At 39.1% G+C, this 24,768-nt stretch overlaps 2 protein-coding genes across 8 annotated transcripts in view; both read left to right on the top strand.

Annotated features, from left to right (window-relative positions):
• PCNT (pericentrin) overlaps nt 1–17,475 on the top strand; it is a 95,014-nt gene extending 77,539 nt beyond the window's left edge. For 2 of the 6 annotated variants that reach the window (XM_058184318.1, XM_058184348.1), the window contains exons 37-42: nt 428–586; nt 6,279–6,517; nt 6,845–6,933; nt 11,347–11,491; nt 14,233–14,342; nt 14,827–15,822. In XM_058184318.1, the coding sequence (XP_058040301.1) occupies nt 428–586; nt 6,279–6,517; nt 6,845–6,933; nt 11,347–11,491; nt 14,233–14,342; nt 14,827–15,041 (957 nt within the window). In that variant the 3' untranslated portion in view covers nt 15,042–15,822. Of the gene's footprint in view, nt 1–427; nt 587–3,843; nt 3,944–6,278; nt 6,518–6,844; nt 6,934–11,346; nt 11,492–14,232; nt 14,343–14,826; nt 15,824–15,845 lie in introns of those variants that run through there. The other 4 variants (XM_058184335.1, XM_058184329.1, XM_058184349.1 and 1 more) reach the window with 4 other exon arrangements.
• A 136-nt stretch (nt 17,476–17,611) lies between these two features.
• On the top strand, nt 17,612–24,405 carry LOC131198972 (slit homolog 3 protein-like). 2 transcript variants are annotated; one of them, XM_058184363.1, is made up of 2 exons: nt 17,612–20,693; nt 22,799–24,403. In XM_058184363.1, exon 2 carries the CDS (start codon nt 22,829–22,831, stop codon nt 23,894–23,896), a length of 1,068 nt encoding a protein of 355 aa, XP_058040346.1. In that variant the 5' UTR covers nt 17,612–20,693; nt 22,799–22,828; the 3' UTR covers nt 23,897–24,403. The 2 variants fall into 2 exon arrangements, with proteins under 2 accessions (XP_058040346.1, XP_058040337.1); XM_058184354.1 differs by lacking the exon at nt 17,612–20,693 and adding an exon at nt 21,573–21,602 and having other exon boundaries at nt 22,799–24,405.
• Nucleotides 24,406–24,768: the final 363 nt, after the last annotated feature.

Genomic DNA, 24,768 nt, shown 5'->3' with positions numbered 1-24,768 from the left:
GAAGATTAAAAATAATGAGCATTTTGTTTCTTTAGAGAAGTCCCACCATTCAATTAATTTAAGAACCATCAAGGCAGGGTGACTGGTGCCGACTATAGGGCCACACATTTGGCATCTTTATCTTGTCTTTAGTAACTTATAACTTTTCCAAAGACATTCCAATAACCTTTTTGATCCACTCCATCAACAAATCACTTCTGAAAACTTGCCAAGAAAACTGCAGGATCTAGTCCAGACTGTTGCCAGAAGTCAGTAAAGGTGCAATCTAGGTATCCTCAGGAAGTTATCCAGTCTTCTTTTAATGTTGTAGCAGCTTGATTTGCCACAGTGGATTTAATTTTTTTAACATATATATTTATATTGTTAAATTAAAGCAGTTTTCTTGTATTATGAAGTTTGTATCACATTATTAAAATGTTACATTTAGGTTATCCCTACAAGTATAATTCACTCTGTGCAAGCATCAGACGGGTATATTTACCAGGATAAGCATGGTTTACAGAATGATTTGAAAGCAACAAACTATGCAGCAACCAAAACAAATGTGCCAGAAAATAAGCAAACTGTGATATCTTCCAGCCCAAAGGTAAACAACACTGTAACTATATTTAAGTTAAGTTTACTTTATTGTCATTGCATCTCGTACAACGAAATTAAATGCCATCTTCAATTTTTCTATTATTTTTGTTCATTGTTTTTCTGGGAATGAGAAAGAAAAGCAGTCTGGGATTTGGTGTGCTTGGCAAGAGAAGGGGGAATTTTAATTTAATAGCTGAAATTTCAAAATAAGTAGTGTCTGATTCATGTAGTTTTTAGAGTTAGGAACATACAAAACAGCCAAGGTAAATTTTCTTTTATCACATGAATATTTGAGTGTTCTGGCTAAAGGAAAAAAAAATAAGAATTTGGGATGAGCTGCTGCTCCATTTTTTCTACTCTAGATTCTCAGATTGGATGTCATCTACCAACCATATTGGATTGTTGTCCACCATCCAAAATAGTTAATTTGGCAGAAGGGAAGATTTTTAAATATTTTTGAAAAATAATCCCCAAAATATTTGAAACAGACCAGTTTTGTTTTAATCCTTTTACATTCTTCAGATGTAATGGTTAACTCTTTCAACTTCCAGTTACTGAAAAAAAATCCATAATAAATCTAAACTTCATTCTTTATAAGAATGATACAAAAGCTTAATTCTTAGCATTTATTCAGAACTGTACAACTATGAACATTAACAAAACATGGATATACGTTTACTGTCCTAAACAACAGAACATTCAGCTAATTGATATTGTTGGATCCAGCCCTTATTTTGTATGTCTAGTGCATAGTGAAGGGATGCAGTGGCTCAGGGGCTAAGACAGCTGAGCTGAGCTTGTCGATCGAAAGGTCGGCAGTTTGGCGGTTCGAATCCCTAGTGCTGCCATGTAACGGGGTGAGCTCCCGTTACTAGTCCCAGCTTCTGCCAACCTAGCAGTTTCAAAAGCACGTAAAAATGCAAGTAGAAAAAATAGGGACCACCTTTGGTGGGAAAGTAACAGTGTTCCGTGCGCCTTTGGCGTTGAGTCATGCTGGCCACATGACCACGGAGATGTCTTCGGACAGCGCTGGCTCTTCGGCTTTGAAACGGAGATGAGCACTGCCCCCTAGAGTTGGCAATGACTAGCACGTATGTGCGAGGGGAATCTTTACCTTTTTTAGTGCAACTTCTGCAATGCAAATAACTTTTCTCTCATTAAGCTATAGGTAGTTCTTGGTTAATGACCATTTGTTCAGCAACTGCTTGAAATTATGACAGCACTGAGTGAAACTAGTTCTTTAAGTACTGGCATCCCAGCACTCCTGTGATCATGATTTGGTGCTTAGTAATTGACTTGCATTTACCACACTTGCAGTATCCTATATCACATCATAATCACTTGCAACCTTTGCTATTAGCTTCCCCTAAGCAAAGTCAAAGAGCTGGTAGGAAAGGTTCTGAGTTGCTCTAGTACAGGGGTCCCCAACCCCTGGTCTGTGGACTGGCATCAGTCCGCAGCATGCCAGAAACTGGTCCACACAAATAAGTGAAACCCCACCCAACAGATGCAGGCAGCACACAAACCACACCCCCTTCAGTCCACGGAAAAACCTCCATGGAACGATCCCTGGTACACATAAAGGTTGGAGGAGGATGGTCTGGTAAATCGCTGAGACTCCCATGGCTTTTTCCTCTGAAAATTCTGGGGATCTTACATTCCATATTTGTCGTGTCCCACCCCCACTCCGACGAACGAGTCAAGGAAGTCCGTAACAAACTTGGCAACGAAGCCTCTGCAGCTTGCCAAGTGCCTTAGAGGTTTATCAGGGCAGGAAGAAGTCCAAGTTGTGACTTCAGCGATAGGGTCCGATATCAGCAAACTAGATAAGACTTTGCTTGACTCAAGGTTGGAATGCCAAAAGCAGGTCCTTTATATAGGCTGTGGGGTGTGGCTCCATGACTCAGCATTTATCCAGGCCTGCCCCACCCTTTCTTCTGCTGGCGTCGCCTTTCAGATCTCCGGAAGTGAGGGTCCTCCCACTTTGAATTGTCTTCAGCTGGATTTGCTGTCAGCTTCTGGGAAAAGGAGGGGTCAGACGGAGTAGGCCCGGGTAATTCCACCACCTGGCTGGCTTCCTGCTCTGAAGGCTGAGCCAAAAGAACACACGCTGTATGAGAGAAGTTTATTGGGCTTCTCCTTTCACTCCTTGAATCCTCTCCGGGCATGGGGCCAGGGCCGGGGGCTGCAGTCATGACAGGCCGTTCATCTTCATTATCAGACTCGGAGTCTGATAAAAGGCCCGGTTGGAGACGGGAGGGGCCCGGCTGAGGGGAGGAGGGAGGACGAGTCACAACAATATTCATGTGGAACTGCTGCACCCCCAATGGCAGCCACCTATGCAGCTTTCCCTATCTTGCAGTATCCAACCCTAGGCCCACTGTGCTCATGCCACATCTGCACAACCTTGTGCCTCCAGCAGCAGTTACCTCATTGCAGCAGCCACTTCTTGGTCCCACTCACACTAGACAGCCACATGCTCTCCTACAGTCTTGCAAGCCCAGAAGCAGCCAGCCCTGGCCAAACCATACCACACACACACACACACCATTCCCCAAAGGCTGCCAGTGCACCACCCTCACCTGGCAGCAGCCACTTCTGGCCGTGCTTTGCTTGCACTGTGCCAGCTACCTGCCCTTGTACACCCTTCCAACTCGGCAGCAGCTGGCCCCACGATGCTCAGCCTGCATCTCAATGGCCATTAATGCAGTCTCCTCCCCCTCCCCTAGGGTGGATAAAAATCGATGATATTTTTTGAAAAAATAAAAATATCAGATTAGGATTTTTTTATTTAAATTGTATTTTTTTTATTTTTATCAAATTTATTTTAATAAAATGCTTCTGCAGTAAAAAATCTATTTAAGATAGTTTTCTATTTAAGATGCATTAATAATTTAGTTTATTCAGCATGAAATGGAGCTTAGTTATGTAGCATGAAGCTGTATATTCTGCAATATTTATACTTTTGATAAACTCATTCAATGAATCCAAGCTCTGCAAGCTGAGATAACATGCACTGCATTTGATGCACTCACACAATTTCACAATAACCATGAGATAAATCATAAAACAAAGTTCAGGAATATTCCTTTTTCCCATTGTTTTGCAAATCTAGATACACTACAAACTGTATAATTGTTTGAAGAGAAATGTGTCCGTACCACCAGGCTCTAAGTGTGAGGAGGAAGGGCAAGCAGTAAAAATGAATGTGAAATCTTCTAAGCAGCTTATAAATATAATATTAAAGAGCACCTGTCATTTCAGATCCTGTTAGTCCACTCACATGCTGCCTGCCATGTCCCTCACCTTGTTGTGTCACTGCCGCATCATCAAGTGAATGGGATGGTTGGTGAGCCAACAGCAGGTCAGTGGAGCAGTCGCTGTGGGACAGAGATGATAGTTACTCTTTAAAAATTATGATTTAAATCGACTTGAGTTAAATCAAACCTCTTTACTAGTGATTTAAATCAACTTGATTTAAATCAAATCCCCTCTACTCTTTCCCCTTGGTAGCAGCCACTTACCTGCTTGTGTACTGCCTGACACTTATAACTTCATTGTGACTTCCCCACTGTATGTATATTTGTATATATTGGGTGTCAAACTCAAGGTCCGGGGGCCGAATCCGGCCCATAGGATGCTTAGATCTAGCCCACGGGACCGTCCTGGAAACAGCAAAGCACCGGTCTGCGATGCCTCTGCCAGGAAAAACGGAGCTCCGTTTTCCCTGGCAGATGGTCAGGGGGCCATCATAGCTGAAAATGGAGCTCGTGACAGCTGAGTGCGACAGTTCTGGGTCAGGGGTGAAATCTAAAAATTTTCCCTACTGGCTCTGTAGGCGTGGCTTAATTGGTGGTGTGGCTTGGTGGTCAGATGACTGGGTGGGTGTAGCCAATAACAATAAATAATAAATATAATAAACAAAGTATACAAAACAATAAGTGGTACCAAAAACCATCTTTCACACTTTACACACACACAACACAACACAACACAACTGACTCACACACAATGTAAAAGCAGCTGCACTTCACCCAAAATGGCCCTTGCAACAAGCAGGAACTTCATACAGCCACAAAAAGTTCAAAAACCAATTTTCACACTTTACACATACACACACAACACAACACAACTGACTCACACACAATGTAAAAGCAGCTGCACTTCACCCAAAATGGCCCTTGCAACAAGCAGGAACCTCACACAGCCACAAAAAGCTCAAAAACCAACTTTCACACTTTACACACACACAACACAACTGACTCACACACACACACACACACACACACACACACACACACACTGCCAGATACAGCTTTGTGAGATTTTGTGTGTTCGTGTAGTTAGAGTGAAACACTACAGAAACACACCAAATCTCAGAAAGCTGCACAAATATTTTATTTTATTATTTTATTTTATTTATATTTTTTAGATCAGGGGTCTCCAACCTTAGTAACTTTAAGGTTTGTGTACTTCAATTCCCAGAGTTCCTCAGCCAGCAAAACAGGCAGATTAATTGCTCACTGAGGAAATAGATTAGCTAGCAACTGATTGATTCTGTCTGTGCCGAAACTGCTCCTTTCGGGCTGGGAAAGCCATGCGTTAGTTAAATCAGTAATCAGGTAAGTGCCTTAGAATTTCTTAAAAGGAAGTTTTCTACAAGCTGTTCAGCTGAAGAGCTTGTAGAAAACATGTTTTTTAAGGTTCTGCTGATGAGGAACTCAGATGAGATCGCCAGAGGAGCCTTTTAAAACAAAACAAAACAAAAAAAGGCTTTGCCGATCTCAGTTGAGGCGCAGGATCCTCAAAGGCTTTTTTTTACTTTTAAAGGCATGTTTTCGGCTGAAGAAAAACTGCTTTTAAAAGTAAAAAACAAACAAACAAACCTCTGCAGAGGTGGGGGGCAGGACCAGGGATTTTTGCCACCGGTTCTCCGAACCAGCAGTCACCATCACTACCGGATCGGACGAACTGGTCTGAACCGGGAGCATTTCACCTCTGTTCTGGGTTCTGTTTTCACTGATAGGGTTGCAGAAGGCCGTCACAGCTGGAAACTGAGCTCGGCAGCCCATTTTCGCTGACAAAGCACTCGGGCCACAAAAGGGCCCCCCAACCTGAGTTGCCACGGCCCCCTCAGGTCAAACAACCCTGATGCAGCCATCAATGAAATCAAGTTTGATACCCCTGGTATATATAATATGTAATAAAGTGGGATAAAAATCATATATATTTGATTTTTATCCTACCTTTGTTACTTTGTATTTAACTCAAGCTGGCAAACATAGCTAATGTTTCTTCTTCCTTCATTTTCCCCCCACTACAATAATCCTTTACTTGTTGAAGAACAGCAGAAAGTCCAAGGTAGTCATCAGGTAACATCCTGCAATTTTTGCTTAATGACAGCCATCAGGAGTGGCAGGATTGCCAGCGCTAAGAGATGCAGTTGATGCAATCACTGACTTGGTGCTTTATGACTCATTTAATAAGGGAAATTCCAGTCCCAATGACTGTTGTTAAGGCACTGTAATTACCAGAACTCCATAAGATTTTCTTTGCTTTATCCAGTATAAAAGATCTTCCATAGATGGAAACAAATGATTATGGAAACATAAGCAGTTCACAAGAAGTATTTTTTGAATAGTTTCTTAGCTCTCCATAAGAATTATTATTTTGTTTTTATTATTTTTATTTTTATTTAGATACAAAAGCTATATCGTAAGTATTTGAGAGCTGAGAGTTTTAGAAAGGCCCTGGTTTATCAGAAAAAATACCTTCTTCTGCTTTTGGGTGGATTTCAAGAATGTGAACAAGCAACATTGTCCCTGATAGCACGCATGGGCATTTATCCTTCTCCTCCTGATCTGAATGTTTCTGAAACACGAAGCCATTTTTTTACCAAGTTCAGATCTGCAGTCCGCGTGGTCATTGCGATATTAAGGTAACTAATCTTTAGTACTTTTTTTTCAAAGGGTATACATTAATTAATTATTTCCTGATACTAGTTTACCTAAGAAACGTCTGCTGAATAAAAATTATTGCAGGTCCAATGGAACTAATGGGATTTAAATGGTTGGTTAACCATTAAAGCGTTAATCCATTGTTTCCTTTTTTATTTTTTTTGAAAAAACAAGGCCAGTATAAGAAAACAAAGTATTGTGGTTGGACAGCACTTGTAAACTTTGATAATTAATAGTTAATATAGAAATATTATTTTGTGTGTTGTTTTAAGTTACTCATTAATGTTTGTCTTTTTCTATCTCCAAAGATTAAAGTTTCTAGTGAGAAAATGGCATAAAGTAAATAAGAAAGAAATGCCACTGGAAGCCATTTCTTCTAGCCTTGGACGCAATTCATGTGAGAGTTTTTTCTGATGAATCCTATAGCTTTGGTGTAATTGTTACTAAATCATCTCTATTAAGTAAACTGAAAAGTAAAGTAATGATATATATACATATGTTTCTGTTTGATTTATTCTGAGTAAACAAAATAGTGTGTTTCCATGAAAATAATACTGGGTCTTATTTTCTTTTGAACCCCAAAATAAGGGCTTGGCCTTATTGTCAGGGATCTTATTATTTTGGGGGTGCTCATGGTTGCTGCTGTGTTGCGCTGCTTGTCAGCTGTTTGCCAGAGGCCATGCCTCACATCCCTGCGCCCAGCTCTTTGGGAGCCTGCTTGCAAAGAGAGTAGCCACCCAGCACCTCTTGCCACTTGGTGCCCACCCAGCAGACACACATTCCCCCCCCCCCCCGGCCAGGCAGAACACCACTCACCAACTAAGTGGTATCCCAGAATCACGATGTGGGCGAAGCTGGTGAGCACCAGGTCCTTGAGGAGTCCATGCCGCTGCCATCCCAGCACTGAGGTTGGCTTCCTCTGTGGTTTGCATACCCCGGCTGGAAGCCGCTGGAAGTGGAGAAGAGGCCAGTTGGGCCAGCCAGCTGCTGCCAAGTCTTTGGGAGCCAGGGCAAAGAGTCTTCCGGCAGCCGGGGCAGAGAGGCGGCAAAGGGTGAATGGAGCCGCAGCCCTGCATAAGGAATCTTCGCCACTATCCCAGCACTGAGGCTGGCTTCCTCTGTGGCTTCCAAACCCCAGCTGGAAGCAGAGAAGAGGCCAGTTGGGCGAGCCGCCTACTGCCGAGTCTTCCGGGGGCCGGGGCAGCAGCATGGACCTGGAACCATCCCGCTCTATGGTTCCGAACCATGCGGATGCCCTGGTTCCCGGAAGATTCAGCAGCAGGCAGCTGGCCCGACCAGCCTCTTCTCTGCTTCCAGCGGCTTCCAGCCGGGGTTTGGAAGCCGCAGAGGAAGCCAGCCTCTGTGCTGCAATGGCAGCGGTGCGGACTCCCCACGTGGAGCTGCGGCTTCCTTCACCCTTCGCTGCCTTTCTGCCCCGCTGCCAGAAGACACTCTGCCCTGGATTCGGCAGCAGGCGGCTGGCACGACCGTCCTCTTCTCCACTTCCAGCAGCTTCCAGCCAGGGTTTGGAAGCCACAGAGGAAGCCAGCCTCAGTGTTGGAATGGCAGTGGCACAGACTCCTCAAGGACCTGGTGCTCACCAGCTTCATCAACATTGTGATCCTGGAATACCGCTCAGTCGCTGAGTGGCGTTCTGCCTGACCAGGGGTGGGTGGGGTATCTGCTGGATGGGCACCAAGTGGCAAGAGGTGCCCGTGGCTGCTCTCTTGTGAGTGGGCGGGAGTTTTCAGGCAAGGGGAATGGATGAATGGATGGGAGGCGAGTGAGCGCCAAGAACACTGGCGTAGTTCCTGATCAGCTCAGCTGATCTGCGGGTTGCCATTAAGGAGCCCAGCTGCCATTAGCTGACCAGAGAAGGGAAGAGCTACCTTCTGTGCTGCCCACACCCAACCCTTCACTAGGGCTTATTTTCAGGGGACAGCATACATTTACACCCATCCCAAAAATCAGGCTTGTCCTTATTATCAGGACATGTCATATTTTCGGGGAAACATGGTAATATTTTTTTATGCTACAGAAATTGAAAAAGGGTAATTATTAACAGAATGTATTCTTACTTTTTGCAAGTGATATGAGACAGAGGTTGTTAGAGAGCAATGGAGAGATTCAGTGGATGGCTTAGCTGCTTTAAGTTGGGGGTATTTATATAGCAAAATTATATCTATATGAAAATCTTGTTTGGGGAAATGTGTCCTTTGCCTATAACAAATAGGTACAACATATTTATTTTGTTTGTGATATTTTGATAAAATAATTGGATATTTGCTCCAATTACAATTTTAATTCAGTTTTATTAATTTGAATAATAAAAACAGATGACTGTTATAGCCAAATTAGCATTTGTAAGCCAATATATGCTATATTCTCAAAATTTATTGTCACTAGCAATATTAAAATCTTAAGCCATTGTTTATTTCTTACATAAAAACATTCTGAAGTAATATATATCTTAATTCAGAGGTTTTCAATCACCTTCCTCATAATAAAATTAATATCATTGAAATTATGGTTAGGCAGGAAATAAATGCACTACTTTTAATACTTTATTTATATTTATATTTACATTTCATTCAAGGATGCGGTGGTTCAGGGGCTAGGACGTTGAGCTTGTCGATCGAAAGGTCAGCAGCTCAGCGGTTCAAATCCCTAGTGCTGCCGTGTAACGGGGTGAGCTCCCATTACTTGTCCCAGCTTCTGCCAACCTAGCAGTTTTGAAAGCACGTAAAAATGCAAGTAGAAAAAATAGGGACCACCTTTAGTGGGAAGGTAACAGCGTTCCGTGTGTTGAGACATGACCATGGAGACGTCTTCGGACAGCGCTGGCTCTTCGGCTTTGAAACAGAGATGAGCACCACCCCCTAGAGCCGGCAACGACTAGCACGTATGTGCGAGGGGAACCTTTACCTTTACCTTACATTTCATTCAGCTGTTGCCTTCAAAGGGGTACTCTAGGCAAGTAGCATTATACAATAAGACATCAAGATATAAATCAATATATTAAAAAAATAAAATGTTAGTTAAAATTTTGAGTTAAAAATTTAAAATTATATTTTTTAAGGAGGCAGAAATAATGAATCCTGTTAAAAATTGGTTGACAAAGGCAAAGAGATGGTTCTCAATGTTGCTAACCAACCCCACGACTATGCACTCCTTTGGGCTCCCCATACAAGGTCACAGAGCCACATTTTAATCCCTTTTTAGAAGGCCAGGAGAGTGGGGGGGCTGCCTTAACTCCAGAGAATGAATATTCCATTGAATAGGGGCAGCAGCAGAAAAAGCTCTCTTACTAGACTAAGTCAAAATTATTTAACTGATGTCCCTGTTTGATTGTGTGGGATGGGATGATGTGATGGGACGAAGCAGTTTTTGTAGGTAGCCTGGCCCTATGCCATGTAGGGTTTTATAGGTAATAACCAACACCTTGAATTAGACCCAGAAGCAAACTGGTACCCAATGCAGTTTGCGAAGCAGAGGTGTTACATGTGCCTTTCTTTGGGCATCTAGTATACTATACTAGTAGTATAGTTCACAGAGCTGCACTTTGCACCATTTGAAGCTTCCAGATACTTTTCAAAGGTAGCCTCATGTAGCAGCTACCACCTGCTCTTTGAGCAAGAGCCATGAGTCCAAGAGGAATTCCCAGTTATGCACCAGGTCCATCTGGCATAGTGCAACCTCATCCTAGACTACGGATCTGGATATATAGCCACACCATCTTACTAGGGTTCAGCTGATGTCTGTTGTTCCCCATTCAGGCCCCAATAGTCTCCAGGTACCACAAAAGAACATTTGCTGCATCATTCACTTGTCCCAGGATAGAGACATATAACTGAGTATCATCAACATACTGTTGATACCTCATCCCATGGTGACAGATGTTCTCGCCCAGCAGTTCCATGTTTAATTCCACAGGGCTCATTGTAAATGTTAAAAAGGAATAGAGAGAGCCCATGGCACCCCCACAAAGAAGGGGCTGTGAGCTGGACCTATCACTTCCTATTAACACCGACTGGGACTGGAGAAAGGAGGTGAACATCTAACACTGTGCTACCCACCTCCAATTCCCTAAATCAGTCCCAAAGGATACCTTGGTCGATAGTTTCAAAGCTGCCCCAGCATTAGCTGTGCTAATGCTAGTGAGGACAGGAAATCCTGCCAATTTTCCTCTCATTCCTAGACAGTTTTAGCTTCTCCAGTAGTAGCAGTGCTAGCATATATAAGACTAGCAATGATGAAAGGGTTTTCCCTTTCCAAGACAGGATTTCTTCTCAATTATGTCACATGGCCCGGCAACAGAACAGCCTGTCCTCCTTCCCTACCCTGACCTCCTTGAGCTCTGAAGATCTCAAAACTTAAGTGTGTGATTGTGACGGTGGAGTACAGAGGAGCCTCATAGGGCTGTGGGCAGGAAGGAGGTATGAGGTATCTCACAGGGTGGGAGGAAGCCTTGGGAGACCCAAAGCAGGTGGACTCGTGTCTGCATTAGGCCTCCCAGGGCCTCCTCCTCCACAAGGCATCCCATGCTCCACTTAATGCATTTATTTAACAAATGCATTGGGGAGAGCAGTAATTGGGCAGTTGTTAATGAGGTGGTTCACTTAACAGCCCTTCTGACTGCAATGGGCAGGCTTTGTTATGATAAGAACTTGAGGACTACCTATACATAGCGTTTTTATTGCACAATAGAATGTACTGCATTTATTATGCTTATTTTTCTTCATTTGTGAGGAAACAGCTATAACCTGAAATTTTCACAATTCAGATTAAAATTTTACATTGCTTAAAACAGATCCTGTAGCTAGTTTAGAAGTACTAAAGCAGCAGCAGCAGTCCTTCCCAAGTCATGCTGCTCCAGGAGGTGAATACTGCAACAGAAATAATCTCATGAGCCTTGCAAGCTGCACAGTTAAATCCTTACACCATTTACATAACAGGTTAGTGCAGACCTTAATTCACTGTATGTGTGTCTTCTGCAGGATTATTTTTTACTAACAATATTATAAAATATTTATATTATGCTTAACTAGACTCTTGTTCAGCTCTATAAATAAAATCTGTTTATTTATATCAAAATTATTTCATCTACATATAATTATTTTATTTTCATGTTTATGAATGGTATAGCTTCAATTCAAGCACTTGTTGATAAATGCAATATGAATAAAGTTTCATATCAAACTAGGAAAACAAGTCTTCTCTTTAAATGTTTGTAATTGCTATGAATTTGATTGGCTTTAATAAAGCCATCTGTATCCTATCATATATTATCTAGAATTTCTTTCAGTCATGCAATTTTGAAAATCAGCAGCATGAAAACAGTGCCGTTGTTTTATCTTAGGCCACACACTCACAAGCACATACAAAGGTTTGCAAATTTTACTAGGAAATAATTTTTTTAAGTAGCAAATCTCACACATACAAACAAAATCAATTTCCCAAAGGTTTAGCAAGATTGCCTTGAGAGAGAGTTCAAATCCAAAGCAATAGGCATAAGAGAGATCAGGAAAAGTTCAAGAGTCCAAATTTCATAACAGGATTGTCAGCCAGTCCCTGTCCTGAATTGGTCACAATATTTCAAACTGTTGTCTCCAGCAGAAGGGCTTGAGCTTACGTCTCTTTTTAAATAGAAGCAACCCTAGGGTTCATTTGGAAGGATGAGGTTCCTTTCTTGGAAGGAGCTTTGTAGAATATTTTTGCTCACCTCTGTTCTCCACCCAGCAAGCCCTTGCATTGGGAGACCTGCAGCCTCATTTGTTCTCACCACCTTCAGTCCAGGACACCTACTGTCTGTGGTCTGTTGCACCAGATGATTTTCACTGTCTTTTTTATTTTGCTGCTGACAAGGTGTGTCCAGCATAACATGGCCCTTCCCAAGGAAGCTACTGGCCGGATTTTCCCAGGTCTCACAAAGAAACCACTTGGGAAGAAAGCCTAGTGCAGCCAACAGCTGCTTGAGAGAGGCAAAGCTGAGTATGCTTTGGAAGGCAAGGCAACAGGGTTCATTCATGAAATATAGGCGGCAGAAGGGCATAGATGTGGTGAGATAGACAAAGACTCCCTATTGTTCTAAATGTGAGTGGGCTGCCAGGCACCCACATTTTTTATCATGTTACGGGGGACTGCAGTGGTTACAACTTCTGGGATCAGTAGTAAGTTGTTCATTTAGTACTGCTGTAACTTTGAATGGTTGCTGAATGAATGATCATAAATCTACTAGAAATTATGAATTTAGATCAGGTGTGTGCACCTCACAGTCTGCAAGCCTCATGTTGTCCTGGGTTAGTAATGCAGTCCGAGATTGTAAACTTTTAACATTATGTGATTTATATACTTTAATTATATTATATATTTTACATACAGTCCAAGACCATTCATCTTTAAAAATTCACAATGGCTTGGTCCACTGGACTAGTTTCAGTGTCTTCAGACAAATACCAGTAGTACAGTATTAAAAGAATGGAGAACTAGGGGAACTCTTAGTGGCTTAATTGGACTTGTATTGCTTTGGATTTGAGTCTTATAATATGTAACTCAAAGCAAGCATCTGACTTAGAAATCAAACAAGTCAAGATTTACACAAAGACTGTATAATTAAATGGATTTAAGATGCAGTAATATATCTATATGCAGCAATGGGAATTTCAAGGAAAGAATATTATATTTAGAGAAAAATGGTATAAGTTGTATTGCTGTTACTCTAGTTCTGATTGCTAAAATGGATAGTTCATTTGCTTAAAATAGCTGGAAATGTAATGGAGAATGTCAGATCATTTTTTCATATTTACTGGCAATTTTACAAAGCTCAACAATTTTGGAAAACGATGCATATTAGAAAAAACAGATCTGAAAAGCTCAGTTCCCATTTCAACCCATGATATTTTTACTGAGGTTTTCTAAACCATGTATTCCATCAAAATATGCTAAATTAACGAATTGCTGCAGAGATATTAAGTTTTATTGATAAAGGCATTAGATCTATGGACATAGAACTACATTGTAGGACTATGCCTAAAATCACTTTATATCTTAAGAACAATCTGACAACACAATTTAATTCGAATTGTAACCTATTCCTAGACCCCTAACCCTAACCCCAGTTCATAGATTTGTACATGGATTTGTAACACATCCAGAATTTGAGTCTTTTATCAGCCTAAAGTCCGTATTTCAATTTCACAGGATTTTAAAATTAGAATGGACTTTTAGTATTATAGACATATTTCATTGTATTTCATAGATTTCGTTTTGTGATTCATATGTATTTATCATGGTTCTTGATATAATATATACCATTATTCATAATTCATATACCATAAAGCTTAGTGTGGCCAGTTTGCTGTAGTAGTTAATGTCTCAAGTTAGAAACCAGGAGAGCATGAGTTCTGGTGTTTACCATAAGCACAAAGCCAGTTAGGTGACTTTGAGCTAGTCACACTATCAGCCGTAGAAATGAGAGCAGGCAATGTCAAACCACTTCCAAAAAATTTGCAAGGAAAATTTCAGGGTCTTGCAGATAGTTGCCAGGAGTCATCACAGACTCAAAGGCATGTACATAAATAAACTGTTGTTAAGTTGTAAGTCTTTTAACACATCCTTTTGTATTTTTCTACTTATATATTTTCTAAGATATATAATATTTTTTAAGGAAAAGTATAATTGCTTTTCTGTTGTACAGGTCTACTAGTTTTATTTCACAAACTTCATCCAAAGATCCTGAAGATTCATTAAGTGAATACATTGCACACTTGGAGGCCATTCAAGAAAGACTAGGAATTCTTCTGCCAGGTAACTTCATAATGAGAAATTCTGAATCAAATCCTTAACCTGTTTTAAATCATACTTGATAATCTTAATATTGATATAAAATCCAATGTTAAACTAGATTCAATTTACTGACTTTGGTGTGAAGTTTAATTCAATGATTTCCTATTCTCCTTTATCTTCTGGAGAACATGTAAAAGCTCTTCTGTCTGCATGACAGGCAAATTCCAGCCAAATTATTCAACCAAGTTTGGGAGAAACTGGTACAAGTTTACTCCATGAAACAGAAATTACAAGTACTCCTTGCTTAATTACTATTCAGTCAGCAACGGTTGAAAGTTATGAGAGTACTGAATGATTGGTAGTTATAGCTGATCATCAAAGTTGATGGTCTCATGATCAAAATTTAGGCACTTGGCAACCTGCCCACATTCATGACCACAGGGTATACTTCAACTTATCCAACCCATCTATCTCCCCCAATTTTTGCTCTTTTGGCTGTCCTCAGCTCAGTTGCCCCTGCTGTCCCCAGCTGACCTTTGCCATCAAGGCCTTGGGAAGGCTGTGTGTGATGAGCACACGAAGGGCCAGGCTGGAGGCACCTCATCAGCAGTAGGAGAAAGAAGACAGGGATTTTCTGGTAGAGGCAACAGGAAAGTAAGTGCAGGGTTACTAAAAGGGGGGGGGGTGATAGGGGATGGGCAAGGGTTCAGGCAGAGGTGAGTGCAGCAAGGTAGAAGTGTGAGATTCTGACCTAATGACTGCAACCAGGATTGCCAAAACTTATTGCTGCTAAGTGGTGTAGGTATATGATATATGGCCTAATGACTGTATCACTAAGTAATGGAAATTCCAATCCCAATTACAGTCATTAAGAGTATATACATTCCTATGTACCTAAGTAATATCACAATATCAGTAATTCACTTCAGTTTAAAGCACAATAAAAAAACTTGTTCTTTTATGCTAATAAGTGCAATTATATACATTTGTGGTCAGATACAGCTACAAACATAATTTTCTAGAAGCTCAACCTTACATTTAGGAATTAGTTAGCAGTAGAAACTCCAAGAACAAAATGCCTGAATGTAGTTTGCTTTCTTGCGTGATATATTTTTAAAAAATCAAAATGCTGCTGGAACCTCAAATGTTAACTCTAGGATCTAAAACTATACAAACCATGGACAGTTTAAAAACTCGTGGCTTGTTAAGGTGAAGTCTGAAGCTAAAATTGATTGATTGCAGTAGCTAATTAGAATGTAGAAGCAGCATGTACAACTAGATTTATTGGAGTGTGAATAATTATGTCTCACTGTTACGTGTAAATTAGACCACATATGTCCTTTTATACATTATTTAAATAGCAATATGTCAATATATTTTGTATAGCATCAGATTCACTTTTAATTATAAATTAGATGTTCCATACTGTTTCATTGAAATCCCATTTAAAATATATTATTTTAAAATTGTAATTTCCAAAAGTTTGTGGAATAACAAATTTAATTTAAATTTGTATGAATTTAGGACAAGCTGCACAAGAGAAGAGTTAAATGTAGTAAGAACCCGCTTTGAATCTGAACCAGAGTTCTTTGGTCACTACTTTATTTACCAGTGAACGGCTTACTAATGTTATGCCCTGCGGATCTTTCAACATTGATGTGCATTTGAATAAAGGGATCTCTGTGTGATAAATTTTGCATCAGCTTTTATATAAAAAAAAACTTTCTGTGTTTGAATGTGCTTTTTACACTGATATTTCATATAAAAGAATCCTTAGTTTTTTTATCAAAATTACTGGGAAGCTTACAACTACAGCTTTCCTTTTTTATATTATTAATGCTAAGTACCAACGTATGTTTTTATTAAAAATGTTCAACTGAATTGCACAGCCTCTTATTCAAAATACATTTCTAATACTTTGTATGATTTTACTTCTTTATGATTATAGTTGCTAATTCATCCACATTTCCCAAAATAGTAAGATTAATATTCTAGAATAGAGGTCCTACTTGTGCTACTATAATACCAGCTTTCATTGCAAGTGAATGTGTGACTGGAAATCACAAGATATTTTCCCAGTCTTGTATATGTCGTTAGTCTGGCTTATATTAACAATTGCTTTTCAATGTCATGCTATGAATTATGGTTCAATGAGATGATTTTAGCCCTCCAATGAATTTGTCAGCCCTTTTCTCTAAACCAGCCTCCTGCAGGGTGAGGTGTTTGAACTTTCAGTCCTGATTTGGATTAGTTTGTTTTGTCATCTGAATTTAAGGAATCAAATTAAATTTTCACCAAGGGATGATAACTTTGGTCCAGTTCTTTAAGAAGTTTAGGTAATCTCATGACATCTGTTGCATTCAAGAATTTGGAACAATTTACTTTTACCTCACCTTCAGGGTTTTTGAAACTATGTTAAAAACAGAGGAAATCTTTGTAATGCTGCAGTTTTGTGGAAGTAGTGGATTGTATGTGTTTAGATGTGCAGTGAGTTTTGTTCCTTAACATTTGGGAGATCAGTAAGTTTAAAGATGATTGCAAATCACCTACAAACTGTTTTGGAAATAATGGAAACTGCAATAATCACCCTATGATTTGTTTCAAACTGACCAATCTGAAATGTGGATACTGGTATGTTTAAACAAATCATAGTTTAAAACAGCCTCAATTCTAGTACATTTGTCGTCATTCAATAACATATAAAGAGGAAACCGATTTTTAGAACTCATGGATATATAAAAATTTATACATTAAGCATACTTTGGCATATTTTGTCAGTTTTCCCATTTTCTCTGGGCACTGATCTCCTAATCAGAATTTGTACAAATTCTTCAGTTCTAGAATCTTAGCTTATTTTCCAGTCATAGGACTGTATGACATAAGTGATGCAATAGAGCTGGGGTCCTCAAACTTTTTAAACAGGGCCAATTCACGGTCCCTCGGACTGCTCAGGGGCCAAACCAGCTGGATGGACATGGCTAGGTAGTCATGTGACTGGGTGGGCATGACCAATTTAGCAGTCCAAACAATACACACAAATTAAACTTTGTTATGCTCCTGAAGGTGAAAAGCAAGATAGTGAAGGGATGTGGCTGCCTTGGGGTTTGTATGAGTGACTTCTGGTGTGTGTGTGTGTGTGTGTGTGTGTGTGTGTGTGTGTAGGCAAAAAACGGGCCTGTTTTTGGCCTCCAGACACGTCCATGCTTCCTGTTTTGTCCTCTATGGCCTCCAGTACCTCTCTGCTGCCCAAAAAAGTGCCCATTTTTGGCCTCCAGAGTCCTCCCCATGTCCTGTTTTTGCCTCCCCAGCCTTCAGAAGGCGGGTGGGAGTTAGCGGGTAGGCGAGGCAATGTGGGTGGGACAGCCTTGTGGTCCTGTGTGGGCTGGACTAATGGCTTCGGCTGGCCATATCCGGGCTGTAGTTTGAGAACCCCTGTAGTAGAGCATGAAGTATGGCTGCGATTTCCTCTGTTTCATACGGGACCAAAATATGCCATTTTTCTACTGATTTTAATTGAAAGGCCTGCTCCTAGTTTCCAGTTCTATAAGCATAATTTTAACAATATTAGCCAGAATTAACATAAAGCTCGTGGCTCCCACGTAACACCTCTCCTGCGCAGACTGCACTGGCTGCCTGTGGCCTTCCGGGTGCGCTTCAAGGTTTTGGTAATGATCTTCAAAGCGCTCCATGGCATAGGGCCGGGCTACTTACGGGACCGTCTGCTGCCACCGAATGCCTCTCACCGACCCGTGCGCTCTCACAGAGAGGGACTCCTCAGGGTGCCGTCGGCCAGGCAGTGCTGACTGGCGACACCCAGGGGAAGGGCCTTTTCTGTGGGGGCTCCCACCCTCTGGAACGAGCTTCCCCCAGGACTTCGCCAACTTCCTGACCTTCGAACCTTCCACCGCGAGCTTAAGACACATCTATTTATTTGCACAGGACTGGACTAGAATTTTTAAATGTTTAAATTTTAAATCTGGTTTTAATGGGGTTTTATTATTTATATCTCTATTTTAAATATTCGGCCTTATGTAATAAGTTTTTTTAAATTAATGTTTTACTCTGTATATATATATGTTTTTATATGGCTGTAAACCGCCCTGAGTCCCTAGGGAGATAGGGTGGTATAAAAGTGTGAACAATAAATAAATAAATAAATAAATAAGCTTAGAGAAATAAATTCCTCTTTGATTTCTCAGAAACACCTTTTATTTGGGGAAGGGGAGATTTTCCTGTTGAGAAAGGGTTTGAAATCCATTATATAGCAATACTTAGATAACTAAACAAGTACAAACAGAAACATTAATAGAAGTTTGTAATACTCCTCATTTAGATCTAACTTTTAAAAATAGCTACATTACTATAAATTCAGTTGTACTGCCAATACATGTAGATCAAACCCATAATTATATACATATAGCAGAAACAGATATTTTGAGGTACACCAAATTTGTAGGATTCAACTAAAGCTTGCTAGTGTGTCATGGCCCAGGACTCAGACTGTGCATCTGATTACAAAGAACCTATTCGAGCTGAACCTGTTGAATGATAAGTGTCCAGGATTTAATCGCACGAAGCTGTTCAAAAACATGCACCACTTGAACAGCTGGAACAGTCAGAGGAGGAGGACATAAAGTCTGCACTCAGTCAGTAAGGAGGAAAGCAGAGTTGTCTACGAAACTCCTTGCCAAGCAAGGGAGTAACTCTTAATTAGTGACAGCTGGCTGCGGCCTGATTTAAGAGGCAGCTCTGACCCAAGTTCTTTTGCTGGAAACAAGTGGTTGATCTCTAACTCAAGTGACATTTGTGTGGATTCTGCCAATAAAATTCTGACTTCTGGACTGACTGACAACTCTGACTTATATCCTTTCATACATATTATGGGTTAAACTAACAAAACCTGTATTTATTGTGCCAATGGAAGAAAACTTCAGCTTACCTGGAAATTCCGTACAAACTTCAATCGTATACTGAGAAAAGGATTATTATCCTAGATCACTGACATGAAATCAATTATAGGTTATATTTTGGATACTTACAATAGGCTATTGTAGCATATGAGAACAATGAGACAAGATTATTTTGGAAAAGCTAGAAGAATATGCCAATTATGTCAACTGTTTGACTAGCGAACCCAAAACAAGTAAATACTCTCGAGAGCTTTGAATTCCCAAAAGTAAAACTTTATTAGATAACACCATTTTGGTACTGAAGAATCAAAACCAGTTCTAGTTTTTTCACACAAATGTTTGCCTAGATAGCAATAGCTTCCCTTTCTCCCCATTCTTGGGTGATCATATTGTCCATTTATGAGATATCTTTTTGTTATGGGCTCTTCTCAAATACCTGCAATGGTGACCATGATGGTTTCCAGGCTCTCTTGATCGGTGCACAAATTCTCAGTACTCCATTCCATCCTTCCCTCCCCCCAGTTCATTGGCAAGTTGAATAGTGATAAGGTTTGAAAGAAGCAAAGCACCCTGTGGAAGGTTTTAAACCAGAGGTTAAAATGGCAGATCACCTTTGGTAGGGTTGCTAAGCTGCTATATGTTAAAAGACTTAGTTGTTGTAAGCTAAAGAAAGGTTCAATATCAATTTTTAGAAATGCACAAGGTAGCTGTGACCTGAAGCAATTATGCTGCAGTTTTTGCATTAATAATGTGAATTGTTAATTTTAGTTGATATATTAAAATAAGTAAAAGAACAAACTCTTAGCATTACTTAGGGGCTAAAGTTGAGAATGTATATTCAAGAATACAGTCAAAGGGCTGAGGTGGAGAATGTATATTCAAGAATAAAGTCGAAGTCATCAATACGCACAAAGTCTTCTGTTTATTTTAATGTCATGGGTTGATGGGGTTTGGACAATACAAATACAATACATTCTAGTAAACTCATGTTTTAAGGGGAAGCATGCTATAACATACAGTATTATTGCAAAAATACCTTAGTAGAAATCAATGTTTTTACTATTCCATCATTTGCTTCACACGTCTATTGAGATACTTTGCCAATACATATATGGGTAACTATTTAAAATACGCACTCATATCAACTTTCAGTGTATTATAGGAGAGAGCACAATATATTACAAGGAAAGTGTATTGCTATATTTCCACATTCTTACAAGGTGATTTGAGTAACAGTATTTACTAAAAAGAAACAGGTGGTGGGCATAAATGTTCATTTGCAGCTGTTTAAATTATTAACACTTTTCTTTTTAACCTGATGCTTCTGCAGACACATGCACTTCAACTAGTCTGCCTTAGCACAATGACAGCCAATCCTTTCAGCTCTATACTTTTTCCACCAGCCGCTATCCTTCTTTGAAAGACATTTGAAACATGCACTTTGTCTCAGGCGGCAACAAAGGTAAGACTGCTTTTGCTACTGTTGGATATGATAAATAGTGAAAGTTGCTGAAAAGGCAGACCAATGCAAAACAACAGAAAAGCATCTTTTCATTTGTGCTGTTCCAGGTGAGAAGTTGGAAGACATTTTTATTAGTACAATCTTTGTGGTCTATGATGATTGAAAACCATTAATTTTTTTTTTTCAATTTAACATGGATAATTTTACCTTGGAAAAAATGGAACTATTTAGATTTCTCCATTCATACACAAGTGCTGTGACAGTTTACTCTCACATTTCATGCATTAAAAACACTCAAATAATTTATTACACTTCATCACTCTGGAAGATGATACACAATATATTGTGGATCTTTGTCGCAGCAGTCTCAGTTACAAACAAATTTAGAGCTATTTCAAAATAACTATGTTTATATAAAATGAGTTCTTCAGGAACCTCTTCTATAGCTCAATACTGGTTGCCACGTTTTCCATCTCAAAATGATAAGCCATGTTTACAATAATTATCAGTATTTTATGGTTGCTACATTACAAAGCAAACATTTGGAAGCTGTAGGTTGCCCACTCCTATTTTGCAATATGAGGCATCTTTATCAATTAAAGAATATTTAATTCTTGGGTTTGAAGTGATGTCCTTTCAAGCAAAATCATCTAACTCATGATCTTTTAATGAAATCTTTTCAATGTTTTAAAGAAAGAATTTCAGTGCATATCAGGAAAAGAAAACTCACGCTCTTCATCAGATGAAATTATCTCAAGGTCTGCCTTGTTTAAGATGAAGCTGTTCCTTACATCATATACAACACTAGCTCCCACCCACCTCACCCCCACCCGCCATTAAGTAGACCGGCATCTTATTTATAAGCATCTTCTCCAAGGATTAAATAAGCTTTTCATGGTTTGCAAATTGGTAAATAGTATACTGTATGTCTAAGTATTTTAAACTTCTTAAACTATATTAAACTTTTGTACCATTTTGGGAATCTCTTGATTGAAACAGTATATAAATGTTTTAAGTCAGAAATGTTCTACAAAATAAGAATTCTGAAATAAAAATCTTAAATTGTCATATACCTTATGATAAAGCATTAAAGTGAATATCCATTAACATTAACTGAGTAAAGTTAACTTTTACTACTTAACTGTTCCTTAAATGATCAGTTTCTAATTAAAGGAAATATAAGGTCAAACCTTGCTTGATTCGTATTTCATTTTTTTCTGGTTATAAATGTGTAGCCTATTCTTTTATTATCAAAAATACAGAAAAAATAGTTACACTAATATCCATTGTGCTTTTTAAAAGATGTATCCCAAAATGTAGATATTCAGATGGAACAAAATTTGCTTTATCCTAACTGCAGAATGAACAGACCTATTTTGAATGTTCTATCAGATGATACCTTGATTGTTAGTGCCATAGGAAGCAATTGGAAATCAAAACAACCGCTCCCTTGGACAATCAATCATTTTAGTTGTGTATTCATTATATGAAATAGATTTACTTAAATCTGCCAGGTTATGTGCTGAAGAGCTTTAACATGCAGACAGCCAAATAACAAGGTAACTAAACTAACTCAAAATCTGTGAAAACTGCTGAGGACTTGACAGCTTGGCAATTTATTAAGTATATGGGAGACATGTCAATGAGATAACAGCTTTGACTTTTGATGATATAGGTAGTCTTCAATTTACAACAAATCATTTAGTGACTGTTCAAAGTTACAACAGCACTGAAAAGAGCAACTTATGACCATTTTTCACACTTATGACTGTTGTAGCATTCCCTTGATAACATGATTAAAACTTGGTGGCTTGGTAACTGATTCATATTCATTGCAGTGTCCTGGGGTCCCCTTTTGTGACCTTTTGATAAGTAAAGTCAATGGGGAATCTGGATTAACCATGTTTCTAATTTAACAACTGCAGTGATTCACTTAAAAATATGGCAAGAAGTCATAAAATGGGGCAAAATTCACTTAACAAATTTCTCAACATAAATGTTAAGCTCAATTGTGTTCAGAAGTCGAGGATTACCTGTAGTTAAAATTTAATTATACATTATGCAACTTTTTCTAAAATATATATTTTATTTGTATTATTCAACAGGAATCAACAAAAGCACGGAACAAGGCAGAAATGTATTTCCATTACTTAGTCTGGCTTTGGTTTGCTCTTTCACACAGTGATTCTAAAATCTATCAAGCCTGCAAGAAAATCTGTTTTTGCAAAGAAGGGACAACATTTGTGAACTGTTCAGGAGTTCATGCTCTGGTGTCCAATCTAACGTTCCCCCATGATGCAGAACACTTGGACCTTTCTCAAAACAACTTGCATTCTATTCCTTGGAAATCTCTAAGTTCCCTATGGAAGTTGCAGATTCTCCTTTTGAGCAGCAACTCCATCCACAAAGTTGGAGAAAGAACATTCATTTCACTGGGCAGGCTTCACAAGCTTGATATTGGTAGAAATGATATCTCATTTCTTGGCAAAAGTTTTTCAGTGGGTCTTACTTCTCTCCACGAACTTATTTTGGCCTACAATAAACTGCAGGAACTACAGTACAAGAGTTTTCAATACTTTGAAAACCTTCAGAAGCTGAATTTGCAAAATAATAATATTTCCTCCATAGAAATGGGGACTTTCCGCAGTCTTACTCGCTTGAGGCAACTTTACCTTCAGAACAATTGCCTTCATGCCTTACATAATAGATTATTTTCTATGCTGCAACACTTAGAGATCCTGAACTTGGAAGGTAATATGATAAAAACTATTGCTCCTGGAGCCTTTATTCCATTAAGCCACCTTACAATACTTAACTTGATCCACAATAAAATTGAGCATATTAAATTCAAAACATTATTATCTTTGCAAACCCCTGGAACTCACATCTTACTCTCAGACAATCCTTGGTTCTGTGACTGTGATCTTCAGAGAGTTTTTGCAAAACTGCATAGTGTAAGGAGACTGATATTGGATGATTATTTTAACATGACATGCATGGAGCCCCATCTTTTGAGAAACCTGCCTCTGTCATCTGTAGATACGGAGCTTTGTACTGCTGAGACAGTGACTGTTCTTGTTATAACTTTTACTGTCTTTGTAACTGTGGTAGCTGCCATTGTAATGGCTGAAAGAAACAGAAAGAAAAGGGCTGAGAAACGCTGGAATGAGGATAGTGATGTTTCTTATAATGCTCAAAACTGATTAAATATTTGGTAGTAGGAAACTCTGCTTGAATATGCTACTTAATTTAGCTATATATATTAGAACCATTTTCAGACATGCAATTCTGAAGGTGTGAAGAGGATACATGTGTCTCTCCCTCTTATCCTGTTCATCGGGGCAATGTATTGAGTCAATCTATCAGCTAAGTCAATCTATCAGCTGAAAAAATGCTTTCAACATAATTTGGACTTTAAATGTCTTCTTAGGAGTTCTGACTAAAAGTTCTCATCCATACTGCAATCTTCATCCATTGAAGCTGACTTCTTCAGATGTAACTACAGCAATCGCACTGGCAGCCACAGGGTGTTGCTAATGCTGTGACTAATATAGAGCTACTAAGAAGATGGAATAGACAGGTGCATTTCTTCAGGAACATTATGTGGTCAAATTAAACATGAAACAACAGAATCCATTTTTATAATAACATAAAAGATAGAAATGTAATGATTGCAGCATTATTAGCCAGCTTTTGTCTGTTCTAAATAAAAAAGTAAATATTTCTCTCTTTCTTCTTCACATTAGTTTCTGGAAAAAAATCTATGAGGCATTCAAAAAGGTTGCCAATTTAAATAGTAATATTCAAAGAACTTTTCAATCTTAAAGAACTTTTGACATATATATCCGTACACATGAGCAATTAAATATTCTGAAATGATAAATTATACATATTGTGTGTTTCTGGCTGATGGTGAGGGATGGATTGTAGGCAGGAGAAGGATAGATTTACTAAAGAAAGATTTTTTTTCCTTCAGTATATTATTATATGTATTATTAGAAAGATTACAAATAGAAAAATACAGAAAAAGGGAAACTGGGGAGGGTATTAACCTGGTTAATATTTGAAAAGGAAG

The sequence above is a fragment of the Ahaetulla prasina genome, chromosome 1 (genome assembly GCF_028640845.1).
Source record: "Ahaetulla prasina isolate Xishuangbanna chromosome 1, ASM2864084v1, whole genome shotgun sequence".
Lineage (NCBI taxonomy): Eukaryota > Metazoa > Chordata > Lepidosauria > Squamata > Colubridae > Ahaetulla > Ahaetulla prasina.
The sequence above is the reverse complement of the archived record's forward strand: the minus strand, read 5'-3'. Positions and strand labels throughout refer to the sequence as shown.